The 22,095-nt window shown below is 35.1% G+C and overlaps 1 protein-coding gene across 1 annotated transcript in view; it reads right to left on the bottom strand.

Moving 5' to 3' along the window:
- LOC145694167 (uncharacterized) overlaps positions 1-22,095 on the bottom strand; it is a 42,673-nt gene that overhangs the window by 18,336 nt on the left and 2,242 nt on the right. The window contains exon 2 of the mRNA XM_081770286.1: positions 4,916-4,988. Within this exon, the coding sequence (XP_081626412.1) occupies positions 4,916-4,988 (73 nt within the window). The remainder of the gene's footprint in view (positions 1-4,915; positions 4,989-22,095) is intronic.

Below are 22,095 nucleotides of genomic sequence, written 5' to 3'. Positions count from 1 at the left end.
AGATTCAGAGGGCGTCATTTAGAGGAATCAGCAAGGAACAGATATCCCTCCTGGGTTAGAGATTTATATAGAATTTATCAATATAATAGTAGTATATAAGTGAAAGATTGCTATTGAAGGTGATGAAGATCCTGCTCAGTGTCGTGCCATGGGGAAGGGGCAAGCGGGGTGACGGCCCGGGAGCCGAAGTAAGGGACGCAAAATTCGGGAGGGAAAAGAAAAGAAAAGAAGGAAAGAAAAAAAGAGGAATGAAACACATATGCACATGTGGGCATGTGCACATTTACTGTATAAAATGAAAGGAAAAAATAATAAAAAGTGCTAAAAAAATCAAGGAAAAGCATGGTTTACTTTTTAAAATTTTCTCACCTTTCGCGCCTGCTCTGTCGACCTCACTCATATATATGGGGGTGCCGTCGTATACTCTTGCGCCAAGCGCTGATTTTCCACGACACGGCACTAATCCTACTGAAGATTTCATAAACTAAACTATTGATGTGTATGCAGTGAAGAAACCAAGGCTAATATGCTTGATTTAGAATCAGAAGTGTGAGAAAGAATGATAATTTTTTGTTAAGATATTCCTATGTATGTTTGTTTTAGGACAAAAATATTTGAGTTAATTTAAATCTTTTTAAGAAACTTCTACATTAGTAAGAAACAGTAACTACTGAATATAGGAAATAATAACAAAAATAGCTACAGTAAATAGCAGTTAAACTTTAGTGTAAAATATTTTTGCCAGTCTTTATTTAATTGTTTTGATAAAATTGAACGATTGTTTTTTGTTTTTGTTTTTTTTAATTATAATCTCGCATTGAATATTTATCAGCAATTAGTCTCAATATTAGGTAAGATGTGCATGTGAATGGAATTGTTAAATATGCTGCTTTCTTGCAAAAATACAGGAAAACAACTATTCCCCCCCAGAGGAATTCACATTCCCCCCGGGTGAAAATGTCTGAATTCAACACTGTTTGAAGCCTTTCTACAAATTATCGAATACACAAAAGTTAAAAAACAAAACGAAAAAAATCACAGAAATATTTAAAAGTTTACACGTTTCTACAAATATCTCTTAAAGTATTAGACCTAGCGAGAATTGTTAAGAATATTTTTTAGATTGTTTTCCAAGGAAAACAAACTATAAAAAGAGTTTGAAGATCGGATTAATAATAACAGAGATATGAGCGATAATCGAAAACCTTGCAAATTGAATGTTGAAGGGGAGGAGAGGAAAGCACAAAGAGGAGGGTTAGGGACTTCTGGGAAATACGCCTCTAGTTGGGTCCTAATAACTGGCAGAAACTCAGCTTGTCTCGAATTTTCCCGACAAAACAGCCATTATTTCCTGAGCTAATATCACGGACGCGCTTATGTCCAGACATAGTGGTATATAAATGGCTACAATGGTGTCATTTTCGGAAACATTTTACACTCAACAAACTTCACTTTCTAACAACTTATAGATAACACACAAGATTCTTTCTGCAGGCTGTGCTCTATTCCACACGTCCCAGCTACAGCGTTCTCAGGGATATTTTGAATTATTTTACGTAACTGTGGATCGACCTTCTATCTAAATTTCCAAACATTAGTATTTGTGTATTTTGGTTGAATGATTTGTATCTTCAAGCAGCAGTGCTATACAGGATGATACTTAGTTTAAAACGGGACTTTAACAATTCTAGTGCTATCCTATCCCACCATCATTGCTACCCCACTACGATTCAAATCTGCTACATCTTCCATCAAACTCATTAAAGTGAACGGGAGGGTATTTGTATATCTTGTGCACAAATTAGAAATATACTATAAAATTTATAACTGATCTGATTAGCAAAAACCCTAATAAAATCATACTTCTTTAACTAGCAATATCTCACAATTAGACTGATATTGGTCAGCTGTCTCATAAAATGGGTGAAAATAATAAAGTTTAGCTTAAGTCAGTAATCACTAACTCAGAAAAGAATGCCGATGAAGTTAAACCATTCTTGCAGTACTAGGACGATATGTAAGATAAAATGCACGGCGTTCTAAGATAGTAGGCTAGATGTGTGATGTTAAATTGTGATATTTAGTCCGGTTATACATTAAACATTTATGCCACATGCTACATTGGGCCTGACAATATTAAAATGTCATGTATTTCACTTTCCATATCGTCTTCGTACTGACAAATGTGTATAATTCCATTCATAAGTTTCGGAGTTAAGTGGAGTCTGTTAGAACGACGACGAATTGTCTATTCAATGGCTTTCCTTCTGTGAAATGTAGCAAAGGTATATAACAGCGTTCCGTGCTTAACAACATGAACGCTTGGCCCCTTCACCACCTCGGAAGTCTGCTGAACTGATATCAAAAGTGGAAAGAAAGACCTGAAACAAACAGTGAAACAATACATAGTTCGGAAATAATACTAATAATAATAAATTCTTGAAGTATTTTCACTAGTTGTGCATTCGAATAGCTGATATTGATGATAGGACCCATTTACATTGATTATCGTTCTTCAAGTCTCGATGAACTTAAAGAGGCCAAAAGCAAACATCAGCTACTCTAGGACATACAAAACATTTGGTGAATGCAAAATCGACTAACGTAAGTATACTTAGTCGTTTGGTTGTTAGAATTAAAAATTCATTATTTCAAAATGTGTAAAAATTGCTACATCATAAGAAAATGTATGGCATGGATTGCATAAGAAAATGTGTTTTCTATTTATATCTATTACAAGCTTGAATTCCGTAAACAAAAATATAAAATTGAAAAAAAAAATCTCATTGTATAGCTCTGTGTCTGTTTGGAAACTCTGATCACACATACAAAACATTTAGACTGCGAGGAAGACGTATAAAGTAGCTGCTCTTTTGATCAGAGGTGAATTGACTCACTGGATAGGCGTGTATATACTCAGTGCGACATTCCCTGCTTTGATTCCCTCCCTCAACACTGCAATAAATACAGAAAATACTTTTAGACACAGTAGTGCATTGTATATAAACCGACACTCTGTGAACACCTCCAGATGACACATATTCATGCCTTGTAGATACTGTGTTGTCCAAGTATGTCCCAGATGTATGTACAAAATGTATGTCGTCACTTTGTTTTCGAACTGTTTGCCAAGAAGTGTTTTAAATATGTCATACTAGACACTGTTTTCGGAGAAAGAACGCTTTTGAACACATGAAGCACACTTTCTAAACACACATTTGATATACAGTATTTCCTTCTCAACATCTGTACTAAAACTGTTCAAATGCTGTTTTATTTTTTAGAGTGAAGCCAATTTAATACCGAAAATAAAATTAATAAATTTCCCTCGAATATTTACTTTCTCTACAATGATACAGAAAGTTTATTGCAGAGTCGTACAGGTCCCCAGGGTTTTTAATAAGGAGTACAAGAGATCTACATAATATTCAAACTTTAAAAGACCTCTTTATAGCGATGGTTAGGAGTAAGTTGGAATACTGTTGTGTTCTTTGGGATCCTATTCATATATCACAAGCAAATAGCATAGAACAAGTCAAATTTAAATTTTTGAAACATCTTTATTTCAAATTGTATCGTATATAAGCAACTAAAAACAAGATCTCTTACTCTTCTCTTTTAATTAAATTTGAAAATGAAAATGAAATGAAATCTTTGAGTTTTACGTCCCACGATTATGCCGGTTAGGCTAATGGAGACGGTGATTATGAGAAATGAATGAAATGGTGGAATGAAGAAAGTGGGAGGAAACGGAAGAACCCCGAGAAAACCCACGCACACTTAATTAAATTTGATTTGCACTTTCTTTACAGTATGCACTTTCCTTATTCAACAAATACATTTGTACTGTACAAGACAGTAAACTCAGTGACAGATAATTGTAGTTTACTCCAATATATTAATTTCAATATACCAAAACGATCATTGCGTAAGAATTTAGTATTTAACATAATGATATCTCATATTACAATCCACCAGGAGTCATTCATAGCTAGAGCTTGTAAGAATTTCAATCAGCTGGTTTATCAGATTTGGATCTTGACTTCTGTTATCCAATCTCTGTATATTTGCGTGTTCTCAAAAATGATATTTAGAAAGGACATTATGTATGGAATAATTAAGTAAGAAGTGTTATCTCTATGAATGTTGAAATTATACTGGAGACAAATTTTCATTTTTCATATTTTTCATTTTTTTAAATTTATACTACTATTTTAATTTTGTTTTTATTATTTAACTTGTATTTTTCTTTCTTTACATGTATATTTTTCCTTTCTTTCAATATATAGATATATATGCATTTCATATGTAATTACGTGTGTGTACCTATGTTCCTCTGTAAATGGAGTTTGGCTCTGTAGAGGACTATTATAAATAAATAAATAAATCATGTATCTTGTGTATGTTTGGCGGTGCGCTTACGATTACCTAATTTGAGTTACGGCTCTATTTCTAAAACGTGGAGACTGTTTCATGTAATAAAATATCAAACTACAATGCAAAACAAAATATTTGTCAGAAGATATGCATTCCAAAATTATGTATTACGTATATAGTTAAAATAGCGTGTGATTATGGAACTTTTGAGATGATTATAGCATCAAAATCTACAATTGACATTATGCCTTAATTCTTTTGCAAATTGATATGACTCCCTCCCAATGTCTGCACCAGTGTCCCTTTTCATGGCGTCTTTACAATGTCTGTAACTCCTCCTTTTTGTCCATTACTTTATATCTATATGTTTCTGTCTTGACAGTCATCACTGTAAATGGAATGAATTTTTGAAATTTTATAAAACTTGGGTCTGTTGATCCCCAATTATGTATATACTGTATATACTGTATATATATAAATGATATTTGCACTTACCGACTCAAAATTAGGATATAGTACACGAAAATCATATTCTTACCTTTCGTGGCACCTGTTTCTTTTCCACACTCTTCTGATACTGCCTTCCATTTTTCATCATTAATGCCTTCAGCCTGTACAAAATGGAAAGAAAACACTTCCATCAGGTCTTTTCTTTATTCACTAATCTCATTTAAAATAAAAATTATCTTTCACATGTATATACGAGAGTCATTGCAAAACTATTTTTCCTCAAAAATTGTAAAGAATAAAAAAATCTGAAAGGTGCCAATGAAAAATTTTTTACATGTAAACGTTACATGCAGGGAGATGGCTGAACACACACACCACTATAAAAATATAGCACGAGAAAAAAGACGAAAAAAACATTGTCGTTTCAAACGTGTTTTACTGTCAATTGTAACCAGTACACAATAGTATAGGGTAGCATACACATCTGTGACATCTTAGAGGCCCTTGAAGTAGTCTCCCAAAGAATCCATCACACACTGTCAACGCTGTGGAAGATGTCGAATACCTGTGGCCTCGCCATAAGCGAATCTTAAGATCTCACGCGTCACTGCTGTGGCAATGTCTTCACGTGTTCGAAAGCGTGTTACGCGCAATGGCTCTTTCAGTTTTGGTATGAGGTCATAGTCGCAAGGCGATAAGTCTGACGAGTATGATGGATGTTCCAGTACTTCCCATCGTGCGAGCAGATTCCGTACACAAGCTGCTGTATGGATTGTGGCATTATCATGAAGAATTAATGCATCGTGTTGGGGCTCAGGACGTTTCTCCCGAGTAGCCAGTCACAGGTATTGTTGCAGGGAAGTGCGACAGTAGTACAGTACATAAACAATTTGTCCATCTGGGAAGAATTAACACACAATCACTCCTCTAATGTCATAAGCTATGTTGATCATTAACTTGACAGGAGAGGGATTGAGACGAAATTTTTGCTGCGTGATGAACCTGGATGACGCCATTCCGAGGACAGAGTTTCAGTTCTGGCTCATAGGCCCTGGCTAAAAGTTCATCTACGGCGACGATTCACGCAAGCATATTGACTCCCTCCTCCTCGTAACGCGCTAAATGTACACAACAAATTTCGTAATTTGTCCACTTTTCCACTTCACTTTGTGCATGATGCACCCACTTTGCAGCAACTTTATGCATGTGTAGCTCGTAACGTATAATCACGTAGTTGTTATCTTCTCAATACCTGTAAGGTGCTGTAATTTCTGTAGCGTCCATTTTCTGTCCTTCTCCATGCAATGGGCAATCAGGGTACGAGGGTACGATGCACATTGGCAAGTCGACTTGATAGGTGCATGTCGGCCGTTGCAGCTCTGCCACGACCGAATGCATCTACCCATCGAGCGACCGTTCTGTACGATAGAGCAGCATTTCGTAATGCTTCCACAAGCTCCTCCTGGCATTGTCGCGCATTTCTTCCACGTAGAATTGCCATCTTCATGTGAGAGCCTGTTCGAGTCGAGTAACACCCATCCTGAATGGCTGCTCAACTCACACTCTAGTCTTTCTTCACGATGATTTCTCCTGGAAAGGACTGCCATCTGGCGTCACGTCACGTAACTGTGCCATGGTGACCTGCCATCTTGTGGATACTTGGGGAGACTCCTGATGCTATGGAATAAGAGTAGTTTGTAATATACTATTTTGTACTGTTGCAATTGGCAGTAAAACACGTTTGAAACGACAATTTTCTTTTTATCTTTTTCTCTTGCTATATTTTTATGGTGGTGTGTATGTTCAAACATTCCAATACATGTAATGTCTACACATGAAGTAAGGTTCGATTTTCATATTTCAGTATCTTTTTTTGATTCGTTACCGTTTTCAAGAAAAAATATTGCCATCACTTTTTCAATGATCCTCGTATATACTTAATTAATGTGTTTTCAGTGTTTTAAATATCATTTATTGGTATTTTCTAAAATGGTAACGATATTTATTTATTTATTTATTTATTTATTTATTTGTCACCTATAACAGGACTGCTGTCCCAATTACAATAGGCTTACATGAATTAAATTATATTCAAATACTTATATACATGTACAATAATAAAAATAAAAATAAAAATAAAAATAAAAATAAAAATAAAATAAAACTAAAAGACAGGAAAAATAGAAAGAAAAACGAGTAAATAAAAATAAAATAAAATAAAATAAAATAAAATAAAGAAAGATATGCGTTTGATTGGCATTGGCGTAAAGAAAAACAAAAACAATGTTACATATATAACGTAATAGAAAAAAGAACTATGTATACAATGTTCGAATAATCATCTGACTCATTGCTTGTCTGATATTTGTTTCAACAATTGCAAATATAAAGGATATATATTAGAGAAAATTATACAATATATACAATATTTTAATAATCATCTGACACACCTCTTATCTAATGTTTGTTTTAATAATTTCAAATATAAAGTGTATGGCAAAGAAAGATCAATCTCTGGACTTTCCTTAGATACATTATTATAATTTCGACAAATTCGAATTAGGGGGGAATTCATACGCATAGAAGTTCTAGATTTTACAGTATAAAATAGCGATCTAGTCCGTAAGTTCATTTTGGCAGTATTAAAACTTAACTTACTTATGCATTCATGATTATCTATAATGCCATTCACCAATTTAAATAAGAAAATCAATTGAGATATTTCTCTTCGTGTAGTTAATGGCGAATATTTAAAAATGTCTAATAATTTGCTGTAAGAAACTCTCATGTCATAGGAATTCACCCTGTACATTTTAAAATACAAATATCGTAAAAACTTCTTTTGTATTTTTTCAATATTTCTTTCCTGTTGTTTATAGTAAGGAGTCCATACTATTGACGCATACTCTAACTTGCTACGTACTAAGCTATTAAACAAAACCGTACAAGCTCTTATGTTAGTAAATTCATTTGTATTTCTAATTAAAAATCCTAAAGATTTGTATGCCTCATTAATCATTTTATGTAAAATATATGCTGATTAAAGCATAGTTTAGAATCTGTAAGGACGCCTAAATCATTTACATGTCTAACTCTTTGTATTATAATGTTACTCATAGAATAATTGGAATTAGGTAGGGTTACCTTTCTCGAGAACGTTATTACCGAACATGTATTTATATTAAAAGGCAATTTATTGTCAATACTCCATCTGTAACAGCTATCTAAATCCATTTGTAACTTGATTACATATTTCTAAAACAATTTTATTATATACATGTAGATTGGTTAAATAATGAAGTTTTGTCTCCAGATCGAATGCTAGTGTGCTTTATTTGTTACCCAGAATGCATAAACCAGTAATGGATGTAAACGTTCCTGCATCGGTGGTTCGATGGCATCTGTTGATAGCTGAATTCGAGAAAGGATACGTTTGTTTTGGTTTCCATTGACCAAGGATCACAAATTACTCGGTTATAATAGGCACGTAAGTACAGTCGATGTCATGCTGGGTGGCAGTCATTTAAGTTTTCGAATAATCGCTTTTCAACCTGTCCTACATTAGTCGGCGCATATCATGGTAAGCAAAATTTGCAAGGTACATTGTCGAGCGTTATAGCTGCTGAATGGAAAGTGAGATGATGTGGTGTTTCACTGGATTAACATGTAGCTTCGTCTAATAAACATTAAGGACACCCTACTTCTTACATCATGAAACTTCTAAAAAAATCCATATCCTTCTTTCAAACAATTTCGTAAGCCATATTTTCGCAGAACAATGCCTACTTACATCTAACCTTAAATGTATATGCCTTGCTCGAAGAATAACGGGTACCGTACTTTCCTGCCCTGTACGGTTGCTTGACATCACTCAGCGAGCGCGTCTATGGATTAGTTAACCGGTAACTTGTTCGTTGCGGTTCTACTACAGAATTGCCATTGTCTTGTGGACTCCAATACAAGTAACGTAGCGATAATTCCTCAGGAACACATACAAAACCCTTGTTTGATATCATGACTTACACAGTATATGGAAGATTCACGTTGATGCTTCATGACATGCTAATTAGCCAAGCATTGAATAATATTATAAAGCATCTGTTATAAAACTGCAATTTCACAAACACTGTCTCTCTTAGTGTTTCAATTTTCACACAAAGGTATGCATATTACGACTAAATTTAGTGAGCATCGACAACTATCGTAGCTTTGTAATCCAACGTTCTTGTAGATGATACAGTGCGGTGGGAAATTAACTGTTCTGTTCATACAAGCAGTGCTGCAGTGATGCTCCGTGCTGCCATAACAACTCCATCTATTTAAGTCACAGATGATACTGACCCGCGTCGACAGTTTCATAATCCATATTTCATAATCTCAATGTAACAAAATTGATGTAAAGTTAAAATCAATGAATCAACAAAGCAAATTATTTTACAATACTAAGTGATACATAAGTCTTTCAATGTAAAATAATGTTAAAGTATATTCTGTATAACAATGTCAAAGCAATATCGAAAAATCTAATAGAGTATTATACAACTGGATTCTTAAGTAACAATAGCATAGCAAAATGTGAATTTCACGTTCCCCAGGCACGGGCTTTTTCCTCAGGCACAACTTAAAAAGGCACTCCTTAATTAACGTTCAAGAAATGAAAATAATTTATGGAAATCATATTTTAACATTGTTTGACTATGTAAACTTCTGCAGAATCTCTCTAAGTAATATTCGAGTTCCAGTATATGGAACTTTAGTGAATTGTGAACTTCGTTTCCGATTCTTACCAAGAGCTAAAGTAGAACTAAATGAATGGAGTAATATATCTTAGTCCGAATCACACCAAATAAAATATGAAAAATTATATGTGCTTCACTTGAGAACAAATTTTACATATTGCTCTATATATTAACAACCCTTCCAAACTACAATATTAATTAAACCTCGGATTTGACCCTTCTTAAATGCTGCGGTATTTGTGTATTGTGGCATAGAGGTCCGCAGGCTCGGACCATGCCAAACACAATATTATATATTCAACTAATGTTGTACGAAAGGAAAATATAAGGAAAATTAAAATATATTCGTTTTCTTCTCCATATAATTTTTCCAACTAACCCTTAAGATGATCCAAATTCAAGCCACAGCAAATGGTGCGTGTTTAGTCTGTATCCTGTCAAAGATGTTCATTATTTTGATAAAGGATAGAAAATAACAAAAAATAAATTTTAAATGTTACTGTCTAAGCTACAGGAAATAAGTCTGGTATTTGATAATTTACAAGAGTTGTCGTATATGTTTGTAATAGCATTGTAGAGATCCTTAGATCCCAAATTGTAGACGGGCATGAATATTTTATCTAATGTTACTTGAAATAAAAATACCTACTTTGTTCATACAGTTCGAAAGTTGTAAAGTAGTCAGTGGTTCAGGCGTTGCAGATGATATGCCACTCGTATACTCAAGGTAAGTTCAGCCGAAAATGAGAAATTGTAATTTTTGGTGTGTAAATAACTCAGTGGGACGATTAAGAAATTGGAGTGGCAGTGATCGTAGTAGAAACTTTGAACAATGATTGATGTTTCAGCTGTCCTCGTTCCTATAATTATCATATATTAAAGTTTCAATCATTACCATGAATGCTCGTAGAAATATTTATAAATAGGTGCTTTTTTATATGAACCCGATCACCAACAATATTGAAAATTGGAAGGTAAATATATTATTGATTGCTATATGTTATAACGCTTGTCTTGTAGAACATGTCGATGTATTAATTTATTTCATAAAATCTTCTGTAGATGTCAGTACTTCAAAATATTATTCCTAAATGCACTGTTCGTTCCCATAACCAATAAAATCTTGAAATAGAATGTGTGTTTGACTCATACACGAAACCCCATAATTTTAAAAACTATTTATCTATCACTTTCCAAAATGTCTATCAGTGTATTATAAATGTCTAGCCAAAGAGAAGAAAATCTGTGGATTTCAGCTTTACGTTCAAGAACTCTCTCCTTTAGGCTAAGAAGACGGTAAGAAATGAGTTATGATAATAAAATAAATGGTGAAAGAATAATACATAACAACACTTTTTGTTATATATTAAATACCTCTTAACTATGTCAGCCACACACTGATCATATGGTACGAGCATTCCTACAGAATTACACGGAAAGTAATGTTAGTTCTCCTTATGGACGCTCCGATGTGGTGTTGAGATGATCATACGAATTCGGACTCATCCTTTCGTAAAAGGACCATATCTGACATAATTGAGAAAGAAAACTATTCTAATGCAGCGAATGGAAAAAGACAAGTATTGCGACGACCCCTGTTATACTTTGCAATTATAGAAAAAGAAGTTAGTACTCCTAAAGCAGATGCTATCCGTCTGATTAGTAATAAGGTATTGTCCTCTTTTGTTTTCGTACACAGCTAGTGGTTAAGGGCATAATTAATGAGGGACAAAAAGACGTTGGTAAAATTAAACTATATCATGTTCATTAGACTACTTCGTGTCACAGTTGAACCTCATCATCTTCTGAATATTAGTCACAGAGTGAATTCATGTTTTAATCCTTTTAAAGAACAGGAAAGAAAATCAGGTCAGAGTTAATGGACCAACATGTAGCTGAAGTAGCTCAAACCTAAAGTAAAAATTCAGATGAACTGATTTCAACTGTCACTGATTCTCACATTCTGTTTCCTGTACTTTCAAAAATCCTGAAGATTGGTTACTATCAACTCAAAGTTCTTCCATACATTCCAAGTCAATTTCGCTGCTTTACGTGTCAAAATTTCGTGCAGAACGCCATGTCGTGTAACGTGACAGCTGCTGTTTATATGAACTGGAACAGGTAAGTCATGTTGCAGAGTCCTGTGCAGCAACTAAGCCCAGTTCTGCTTCGGGGCCTCATGATTGTGGACGAAGAGCGAACGGTTTGAAATTAACTTTTTAATATAGTTTAGTTGCCACTCGGCTACAGCCAGACTTTTATCATTTATTCATTAAAATGTGTACCAACCAAAATGTGTACGGTTTACCCAACATTGTTAGAGTCGTCAAGTTAGGTGGGCAGTTCATATAGCTAGAATGAAAGAAAGTAGAAACGCTTTCAAAGTCTTGACTGGAAGACCAATCGGAAAACGACCATTAGGAAGACCTAGGCGCAGATGGGAAAACAATATTAAGATGGATCGCGCAGAGATTGGAATACAAAGTAGAAACTGGATCCAATTGGCTAAGGATAGAAGTCAGTGGAGAGCTTTTGTGAATGCTGCATTGAACCTCCGGGTTCCATAGGCCATAGAGTTAGTTAGCTAGTTATGTATACACTGCGTGCAAACTTCCAACAAAGAGTGTTTGTCCCATGCACTCATCTTCTTATTCTCGATAGAGTTCAAAACCAAACAATAGGATTATTGTAAAAAAATTGGAGGAAACTACAAGCCACACTTCATTAAAATTGAATACATTTTATTATACGTTTCGTCGAACGTACATATATATACACACACAATGCTTTTAAATAAAGTCCACTTAGCCAAAGGGATACCCCAAAGAAAGTATGAATTAGGTTTTATCGAATTAGAATATTGTTTAAGTAATTTATACAAGAAAATATTTTTGTATACTTGAAACTTGCAACATGGATGGATTTCACTCCTTTTTACTCCCTTATTCTTGGTGAATTCTTCCAACATTAAGCAATAACATTGTTTCAAAACATTCGAAATACATCCCAAGTTTCATTAAAATCGAATAAGTTTGACAAAAATTATGTTGAAACAGATAGATGAGCGGATAGACACACAAATTTCGGTTGGCTCAAATGGTAAGACCTTGCTAAGTTCATTTCAATAACGTGTATATTTCGTTTCGGTTGCACGGCTTTTTCTTTATTTTATTATCTGAGCAGTCCTGGGTTCGGTTTCCGATGGGGGCATTCGGTTCCAAAACTGTAAAAGTATTTTTCAAGCCAGCCATCTTGAATCAGGTTTTCCTGGGTTTTCCTCATTCATACCAGGCAAATGCCGGGATGATGCCTAACTTGTAGGTCCCAGGTCGCTTCTTTTTTTTCTCCAATCCCTTCTTCCTTCCCTTTCCCCGGATAGTGTGCTCGCCGAGGGTCGTCGCACAGTGGGGTCAAGTCAGAAAAAATGGAATGTGATGAAAGTGACAATTTGGGCGATAATCTATATGTTTTCTATAGTAAATGAACCGAGGAATCCAGTTGTGATAATGATTTTGCAATTAGCATCCTTTTGCAATTAGTATATTGTGTTGAAAACGCAACAATGTTGAATTTGTTGAGTTTACGTAGGTTTATTGAGGGGTAAAATACAGTTTTGCTTTATGGAAAACAAAATAGCTGCCCTAACGTGACTGATGTGAATACAGGCAAGCATGGAACAAACAATTGGTTCGCCAAAAAAAGTTACATAGGAGGGGTAATTTGATCAAAATAGTGAATTTCTCAAGGAATTGCACACATGTCTAGGCTTATAAAAAAAGCTCCACTGAACTCCGCTCTAATTAAAACATTTTCATGAAACTATTGTAGTAAACTACTTTCTCTGTAAATTGCATCACAATATGCCGTAAAATGTAGCCATAGCACCGTTGGGACAAGCTGGCTAACTGCGTTAAGAAAACCCAGTTCCCTGGAGCAACATAGTAGGAAGTATAAATAGGGTTGTGTGCAGCGAGTACTATAAAGTCAATTGGCTATCATGAAGTTTCTATTCAGTAGTTACCGTAGTTGTTTCAGTGAGAGTGTGCGCTCTTTCCGCATAATGGAAGAAGTAGTAAAATATGCCGAACTTTGTGAAGTGCTACTTACAGGTGGATCAGTGGAGTGTTTTATTCGCGAAAGATATCAGCACATGCATGAAGATAAACTTTCTCGAATTTGTGATGAAATAAAGGAAAGATTTTTGCCGCATTATGTACAAAAACTAAAAATAGTTAATCATAATAAAACATATTTTCGTAAGAAGTATCGCGAGTGGATGAATGGTGAATTTGTGATTAGTTTCCCCAGTGATGATAGTCATTCGCCGAAGTCTTCCAATCCTGTTGGAAGGCCTAAAAAGTATTTTGAAGATTGTTGTGAGAGAAGTAAAAGACGTAAAGTTCACGATCTAAAAGCATCACATTCCCAAAGAGTAATAGATGATGCTGCTTCGTCGCATTCAGGAAACACATTGGAAAGTTTCAGTGTTGATTTTGTATTATCAATCTTTACACAGGCTAAGCTTTCCAAATATCAATACGAGGTAATCAGAGCTGCCACAAAAGAAAAAGAGTTCAATATTTTCCCCAGCTATAAAAAATCCAGCGCGCAAAGAAAGATTGTCACCCTAATGATATCAAAATTACCGAGACTTCCGCAGAAGTCCCGCTCCAAAGTTTACTTAACCATACAGCCGAAAGGACCTTAAAAACAATAAATGAGAAGGAATTAGAAAAGTTGAACTGTCAGGCACCAGTGTTGCCACACTTGGTACAATTCTACCCAACTCAGCACTATTTAAGAAATACTTGTCACATTTTCAAAAGTGTCAGTAAGACTTTCCTTAGATCTCACGTTACTCATACTGTGTATCGGACTGTTAAAAAATGCTGTTGAACATTCATTCTGTGACGTAGCACCGCATAACGCTTCGAACTTTGTGTGGAAAATTCGTAATTCGAACTATACCGGGAAACAAATTATGCTAGTTGCACGCATCCGCGTCGCGCATGAAGGAGAGACGAGAAAGAAGCAGTGTGGTGGAAATTTTAGCTTTTTTTAAAAAAAAAAAAAAAAAAGCACACACACACACACACGCGTTGAATATTCTGTACAAGCCCAGCGTGTGCTCAAGTAAGTCTATAATTTATGTGTCGTTGCAACGATTCTACACCAGAACGCAGGGATTCGTAGTCAGGAAGGGGCTAGAGGGAGCACTGCTCCCTTTAAAAATAACTCTAAAGAGAATTTTCAAACTGACTAAAAAGCAGTGAAATTCTTGCAATTATATTTACCAAATTAAATTCAACTTTGTGAATTCTGATCATTTCCGTGTAAAATTATGTTTCTTGCTACTAGATGCACTAAACATGTTCCATTGCCGTTATCCATTTCAAGAATTTCAAACCATACCCTATTATTACAACCATGATAAGCATCCAAGAATACGTTAGTTGTGAATATTAATAAACTGTAATGTCTCTTTTATTTTGGAAAGTATAAAAATTGAATTCAAACGTTGAATAAAACATATACTTCTATTTTGTATTGATATAATCTAAAATTGCTGTAATATAGTTTTGTTCTAATGTTTTAAAAATAAATACGTCAATTTTAATTATTAATATGAAACAAAGTACCTCGCAAAGAGCTCGTATTAAGCACACAAAAATGAAACAAAAATTTAATAGTTTCGATAATTCAAAAATAAATACAGATTCTGTAAATAATAAATAAGTATACTTGTACAATTTTATAGTGTTCTTTGATGTCTTTGGCATTTCTCCCTCAGTCTTCATTTCTGCCCCCGTTCAAATAAATTAGGCTGGCTACGGGCCTGCCAAACCGATAATAGCACGAAAAAAATACATTTACGTCCTCTATTATAGTTCCTACACAGTAAAAAATGGTCGTGTTAATTCAACTCAATTTTAACACAAGGCAGTGGTTCCAGGGTGACTACCACTATGCGGTGTTAGTTCTACACAGACCCTATGGTGTTGGCGTTTAACACAGGGTGTGTGTTACGTCTTTAACACACAACCGGTGTTGAGCCGTGCCTTAAGCGTTAATGAACCACAAAATTACTCCCCCAAAATATGTTAAATCGCCTATATGCGTAATGTGTTTGTTGCGTAATACTGAGTCTAAAAAAACACTTTAAACAAGTAGAAAAATACTCCTGTGGCGGGGGAGGGAACGAACCACCAACGTTTCGATTACTAGCCGCGTGCTCTTCCGACTTGACCACGGAGACGATGAATAAAACGTCATCTGTAGAGGGATAAATTGTTGAGGACTTTTGAATTTGGCTAATCAGAGTGCTCCTTTATGCCGCGTATATTCGACGATTACCATTTGCCATGCGACGATAAAATCTGCTCGCCATGTAATTTTATAACAAAATGACGACTGTGTATTTACTTTATTTTATAGTTCTTCCATATTCACTTTCAAATGATCGGCGACAGTTGCCATGTAATAAAGTTGGTGCGTTTGTTCCTTCTAGTACACAATCGCTTAGAAAAAGAAGCAATAAATGCATCAAAGGTGGGAGATAAAATTTTGCGTATACCTGGATTTGTTTAAGTATTTCTTTCTACTGTGTTTGTCTGTAGCTTCAATTCATAAGCCTTTATAATTAGATGCCCAACATATTTGGCAATCACGCAGAAAACAACACCGAAAATTCTACACTTGTGTTAATTTAACACACAGATTGTGTGTCATTTCAACTACCGGCATTTGACACACAACTCCAAATGGTGAGTGAGTTGTTCTAACCACTTGTTTGTGTTATATTTTAACACAATCGTGTTAACACATACGCATGTCGTTGAAATAACACAAAGATTTTTTACAGTTTACGTGCGAGAAAAGTTTCATCTACTTCCACGGTTGCTCGGGGTCCTATTTGGATGTTTTAGCAAGTAATTTTTAAAAAGAGCACTTTCTTGATTTGAATTTTCAAAGGGGGCAGTGTTCTAGAACTTTACCTCCAGGCACTTAGCCAAGGGGGGTCCGGACCCCCCTACCTTCGAAACCAGAAATGAAAAAAATAAGGAAAGATGAAACAAAAAGAAACGAGAAAAAGAAGAATGGGCATTAAAAATAAATATAATTTTTCGTCATCGCTTCTCTGCAGTAGCAAACATATGTTATTTCAGAAACAATTTTCTACTGCTCCTTTAACCTGTCATTTGGAGCAGACAGTAGTTAGTGGAATAATAAGAACAAAAATGTTATGTGGAAAGAAAGTTCTGTTAACATTTGATTCAACAGAGAAAGGAACGCAAATATTCTAAAATATTTTACAAGACATTATTGGATATGTAATTTCTGTAATAGTGGATATGTACCTTTTATATAATAATTGAGGTCATAATGAAAGGAAAATAGTTATATTTGAATGAACAGAGGAAGGAACATAGATATTGTAAAATCATTTTCAATATTTTTTTATATTCTTTTCCTCGAGATTTCTTCATAGTTTATCAAATATTTATTAACACATCCTCATTTTATTGTCCTTACAAACTAATATATGTTGCCACTAAAATAGTTTAGAATGATCGAGCAGCTGGTGTGCTAAGCACATTGTTTCATGTCATGGAATCCTCCCTCCCTTTTTTCACGAAATCGTGGCTACGTGCCTGTTTATCTCTTTTAGTTTTGTGTTATAGAGCCATGTATTACATTGGTATAAAATACTGAATTCAGCCCTTTTTGTTTCAATTTGGTACTATTTTTCAGCCTACTCCAGAGTTTGGACTGTGGCGACGCTGCAGGCACTGACAATGCATACAAAATGGGGTTTTGACTGCTCGTCTGGCCAGAACGAGTTCTCTCAACGGTTTGTGAGTGAAAGCAACGCGAGATCAGATGCTAATTTATTTATCACTTCTATTGTGTCTTTACAAATAACCCTACCTGGGAATAAATATAAATCAATTTGGGTCAATCCTAGACCTTCCTCGACGCGACACTGTCGATCACTCAGGTATCAATTCATAAAAGAGACACCTGAGATCATAAAAACTAAGAAATTGAGGTTTGAAAGGGAAATCAACAACTTGCAAGAAACACGATTGAACCTAGGGCCCAACTGTATCACTGTAAAATATGTTTTACGTTTGACAATGTTGGACGGAAAAGTTGCTCAACATTTAGTGAGACATCTCCAGCAAGTAACTACTTCATTTGTGGGGCACTCCCATCGTAGATGAACGACTTATCGAAACTGGAACTGAGGAAATCTAATGAAAAAGGATTGGAGTTTGGGATTTCACCTTTTCAGGCTCGAATCAAGTTCATGGAATATGTACTACATCTAAGCTACAATCAACAATTCAAGTCGTGGAGGACTACGAAAGATACTCTCCCAATCAAAGAAGCTGCAAAGAAATGAATGAATGATTGAATGAGCTCGTTATTAAAGTTGATGTCGTAAAACAGGGTTATGGTTCAACGAATACCGGAGATACCTCCAGGACATTCTTCCGACATTTTTCTCTAACAGCAGAGATTACACACATAGACGAAAACTTGATTCGCCGGCTTGGTATAATACTGGAGGTAATTAACAGCAACTCTGCAATTGAATCGGATAAATTTAGATTGTAGACAGCGGGAATGGCTAAATTAGATATAACGTTATACCCGTGGTTAGTGTTGTAAAATTTCCGGAAATTTTGAATCCGTTGGTAAAAACCGTTTTTTTTTTTCGGTTTCTTTCCGGAAAAATTGGGAAAATAACAAAAATCTTCGTATCAGGTTATCTTTACTAGTAATGGAATCGTTTTTCATCAAATGCGTGAAAGTTATTCGTTGAGAAACTTCAATATTGCGACTATTTAAAAAAGAAGCAATCTAAAATAAACCTGTTGTAATTATTCTTTTGAAAATTAATAGTCTACACTTATTTCCTTTATATACTTTTTTAGACGTTTATTTGTGGTTGTGCATTAATTACAAGACTTTCACAGCTGCATATACATCTACCATCATGAAACATTTCTGTTGCAACAAATAGAGTTCTTGAATGAAACTGAGTTCTTAATGCGCTCTTTCACCTGCTGAAATTTTGTTAATTTTAACCAAACTACTTCTTAAAAGAGACAGCAGTATCAAATTTCATAAATACTCATGCACTAAAACATATAATTACTATTATTTAATATTCTAATATGGACTTTTATATAAACTTTATGCACAATATTTTGTATGTAAACAAATTCCTATTTTCTAGTGTGACAAATTATATTAAAATGAAAGTGACTGTATTTGTAACTTAACAACTTTTGAAGCAACAAACCGATCTCGAAAAAATTTCAACATAGATAGGGTTTGGGCCTAGGATGGTTTTTATCATTTCACTTTGAATGTTCAACTTGGAGGGAGGAAGGGGAAATACACATTGAAAATGACCGACATTAGTGTCATTAGCTAAGATTAACAGTGACACTTCCGATGCTGCTTAAATCCAAATTCAGCACTGCAAATTCTGGGAAGGATATATATATATATATATATATGATGGAAAATGATCGATATTAGTGACGAATCCTTAGTTTTCGAGGCCGCTGAGATGAGCAGTTACACTTTCGATGTCCTTTAAATCTAAATTCAGGCCCGCAAGTTTCGGGGGGAAAAGATGTATAACAATGATTGAAAATGGTTGATATTAGTGTCAAATCCATAATTTTCGGGGCAGCTGAGATGAACAGTGACTCTTGCGATGACGTTTAAATCCAAATTCATCCCCACAAATTGGGGGAAGGGGAGATGTATATATATATAAATAATGGAAAATGACCGATATTAGTGTCGAATCCATAGTTTTTGGGGTCGCTGAGATAAAGAGTAACTTCTGATGCCATTTAAATACAAATTCGGCGCCGTAACTTCATTGAGGACGAAGGATTGATATATAAAAAAATGATCAAAAATGACCGTTATTAGTGTCGAGTCCATTGTTTTTGGAGTCGCTGAGATGAGCAGCAACACTTCCGATGCCGTTTTAATCCAAATTCAACGCTGCAGCTTGGGGGAGGGACAAGGGGAAAATGATCGAAAATAGCCGATTTAGGATTTACGATTTAGATTTTTGGGTTTTCGGCATTTAAGCCCATTTAGCCCTTCACGTTTTTGAGGGATGAACAGTGACACTTCCGACGCTGTTTAAATCCAAATTCAGCCAACATCAATACTCCTAAAGGAGGAGGGTAACGTAAAAGTAATTGAAAATGACTGATACTAGTGTCAAATTTATAGTTTTTGGGGTACCAGTACATTATTGACAGTTTTGGTGCCCTTTATGTTCAACATGAAACGTATTCTCCCCGTGCAAAGAACGTTTGTTTGCTAGTATTTATTAATAACGAACGGAAGTTTCACATGTTAAATATTTAATATATTTCTCGCTGCACAGATTTACACTTATGCAGTGTATATGTATGTGTAAATAAGATAATCTCTCCTTCTGAGTTGTTCTAAAAATATACAAATAATAAAGAGGGATTTTTACCAGAAATGAGAAAACTAAAGAGTAAACTTAAAACCTGTTGCTTTACACGGCTCAAGTAAGATACGTATCTCCATAAAATATATATTTCATTTTAACATACTGGTATTAATGATTCTGGCTCCGTTACTTTAACTCTTCCCTCTCATAAAGCGGGAACTTCATAAGATTACTTAAGATAATTTAAATGCATCTTTCTTAATTAATTTTATTTTAGTATCTTTTGTAGCCATAACTCCATTCTATCATGGTGTTAACATTAAAAGAGAGGTGCACATACATTTGTTGACACAAATTTTCCCTATTCTAATACAAGAAACATAAGCACTCAATGATCTTAACTGTAAACTAGTAAGTATAAAATATTATTCATTTTAAAAGCATAACAAAGTAAAATATTCGAAAATTTCAATTTTTCCCAATTTTGCCGTTTTTTCCATGCCCGGGGAAAAACGGTAAAAAAACTGTGTTTTTTACCAAAAATTTCCGTTTTTTCAGGCCTCCACAACACTACCCGTGGTACTATATGCCTTCCACAGTGCACAAAGTATTGATACATGGGGCCGAAATAATACAAGCTGCAGCTCTGTCTGTCGGGTTACTTTCAGAGGAAGCGCAAGAAACTCTTCATAAAGATTATAAGGATTACAGGCTTCACCACAGAAGAAAATGTTCCCGTACAGCCACCAATGAAGATGCATTCCATAAAATCCTCCAGTCATCAGACCCATACATAACTTTCCTGAGGCCCGAACTCAAGAAGAAACATCTTCCTCTAACTAGGGAAGTACATGAAGTAGTACGCGGGGATCTGCATGTGTTATATATCGTTGGAAAGGACCCACTGAGTATACTTCACATGTGAAATATCTTGCTTGAATGGGGCCTGTAGGGGGCGTGGTGGCCATTTAAAGATCAGAACAAGGCTCGCTCCGAAACACCAGAAAACGTGCATAAAATAAGAAGCTATGAAGTAATTGTTTTGAGACGTGGTGTGTATATATAGATTTGAAAGGTGCGGTAGCTAAAAACGAATCCGATTTTCAAATGTCTACAAATCAAAATGGCGGATCAACATGACGGACACGAATTACAAAGAAACATTCTATGAATCTTAAATCAGGTATATAGAGATATTCAACGTCGCTGTGTATGAATCGGATGCTAAAAGTGTAAAATTCAATATGGCGGACAAAACGTAAAACACTGCTGGAACTGAAAGCAGATAGGTAGAGGTTTTCCTGGTCGCGGTATACGAATTCAATGTTAAAAGTGCAAAATGCAATATGACGCATGTAATATGGTGGACAAAAGGTGCAAAAGTACAGAATGGACGTATGAGTACCGAGACGAGCCTGGGCTCCGTCTCGATCTCCTCTCGATTTGGAAAAGCACACAAGATCGAAATTACTCTCGGTATCAGTACCATCCCTACTACGGAGAATGGACATTTATCATACATATTGCTCACAAGTGTACTCGACATAATGTGAAACCGGAAAGACAGTTATGGAAGCATAACGATATATTTAACGCTTACTTTTCACTGTCATTGTTCGAATCTTCAGGTGGTATATGAAAATAATTGCAACATACCCTACAGAGGCCATTCAAGCGAGATATTACAGATGTGAAGAGTAATCGATGCAGCTTTTCAACGAAATATAACACATGCCGATCCCTACGTATCTCTCCGGCGGCGGGGAAGGGAGTTGGTAGTAAAATAATTATTGCCTATGATTGCAATCTGTTCATATCATAAAACTTTCGTTTGCACTACAAAATCTGCCCTGCATTGTGTGCCTCAATGTTGACATGATTGTATAGCAAAACACGTTCCCTGTTTATTGTAAAACATCATCTACTTGACCCCTTATGCACTATAGGTATTTTTCTACTACATGTGTGAGAATAATATATGCCCGTTCTGTATATACATATCTTTTTTGCATTTTGCGTCCGCCACATTCGATCCATCATATTGCATTTTGTACGTTTAACATTGAA

The sequence above is a fragment of the Thermobia domestica genome, chromosome 9, assembly GCF_964235325.1.
Source record: "Thermobia domestica chromosome 9, izTheDome1.hap1.1, whole genome shotgun sequence".
NCBI lineage: Eukaryota > Metazoa > Arthropoda > Insecta > Zygentoma > Lepismatidae > Thermobia > Thermobia domestica.
Note: the sequence above shows the minus strand (reverse complement) of the source record. Positions and strands in the feature narration are given on the sequence as shown.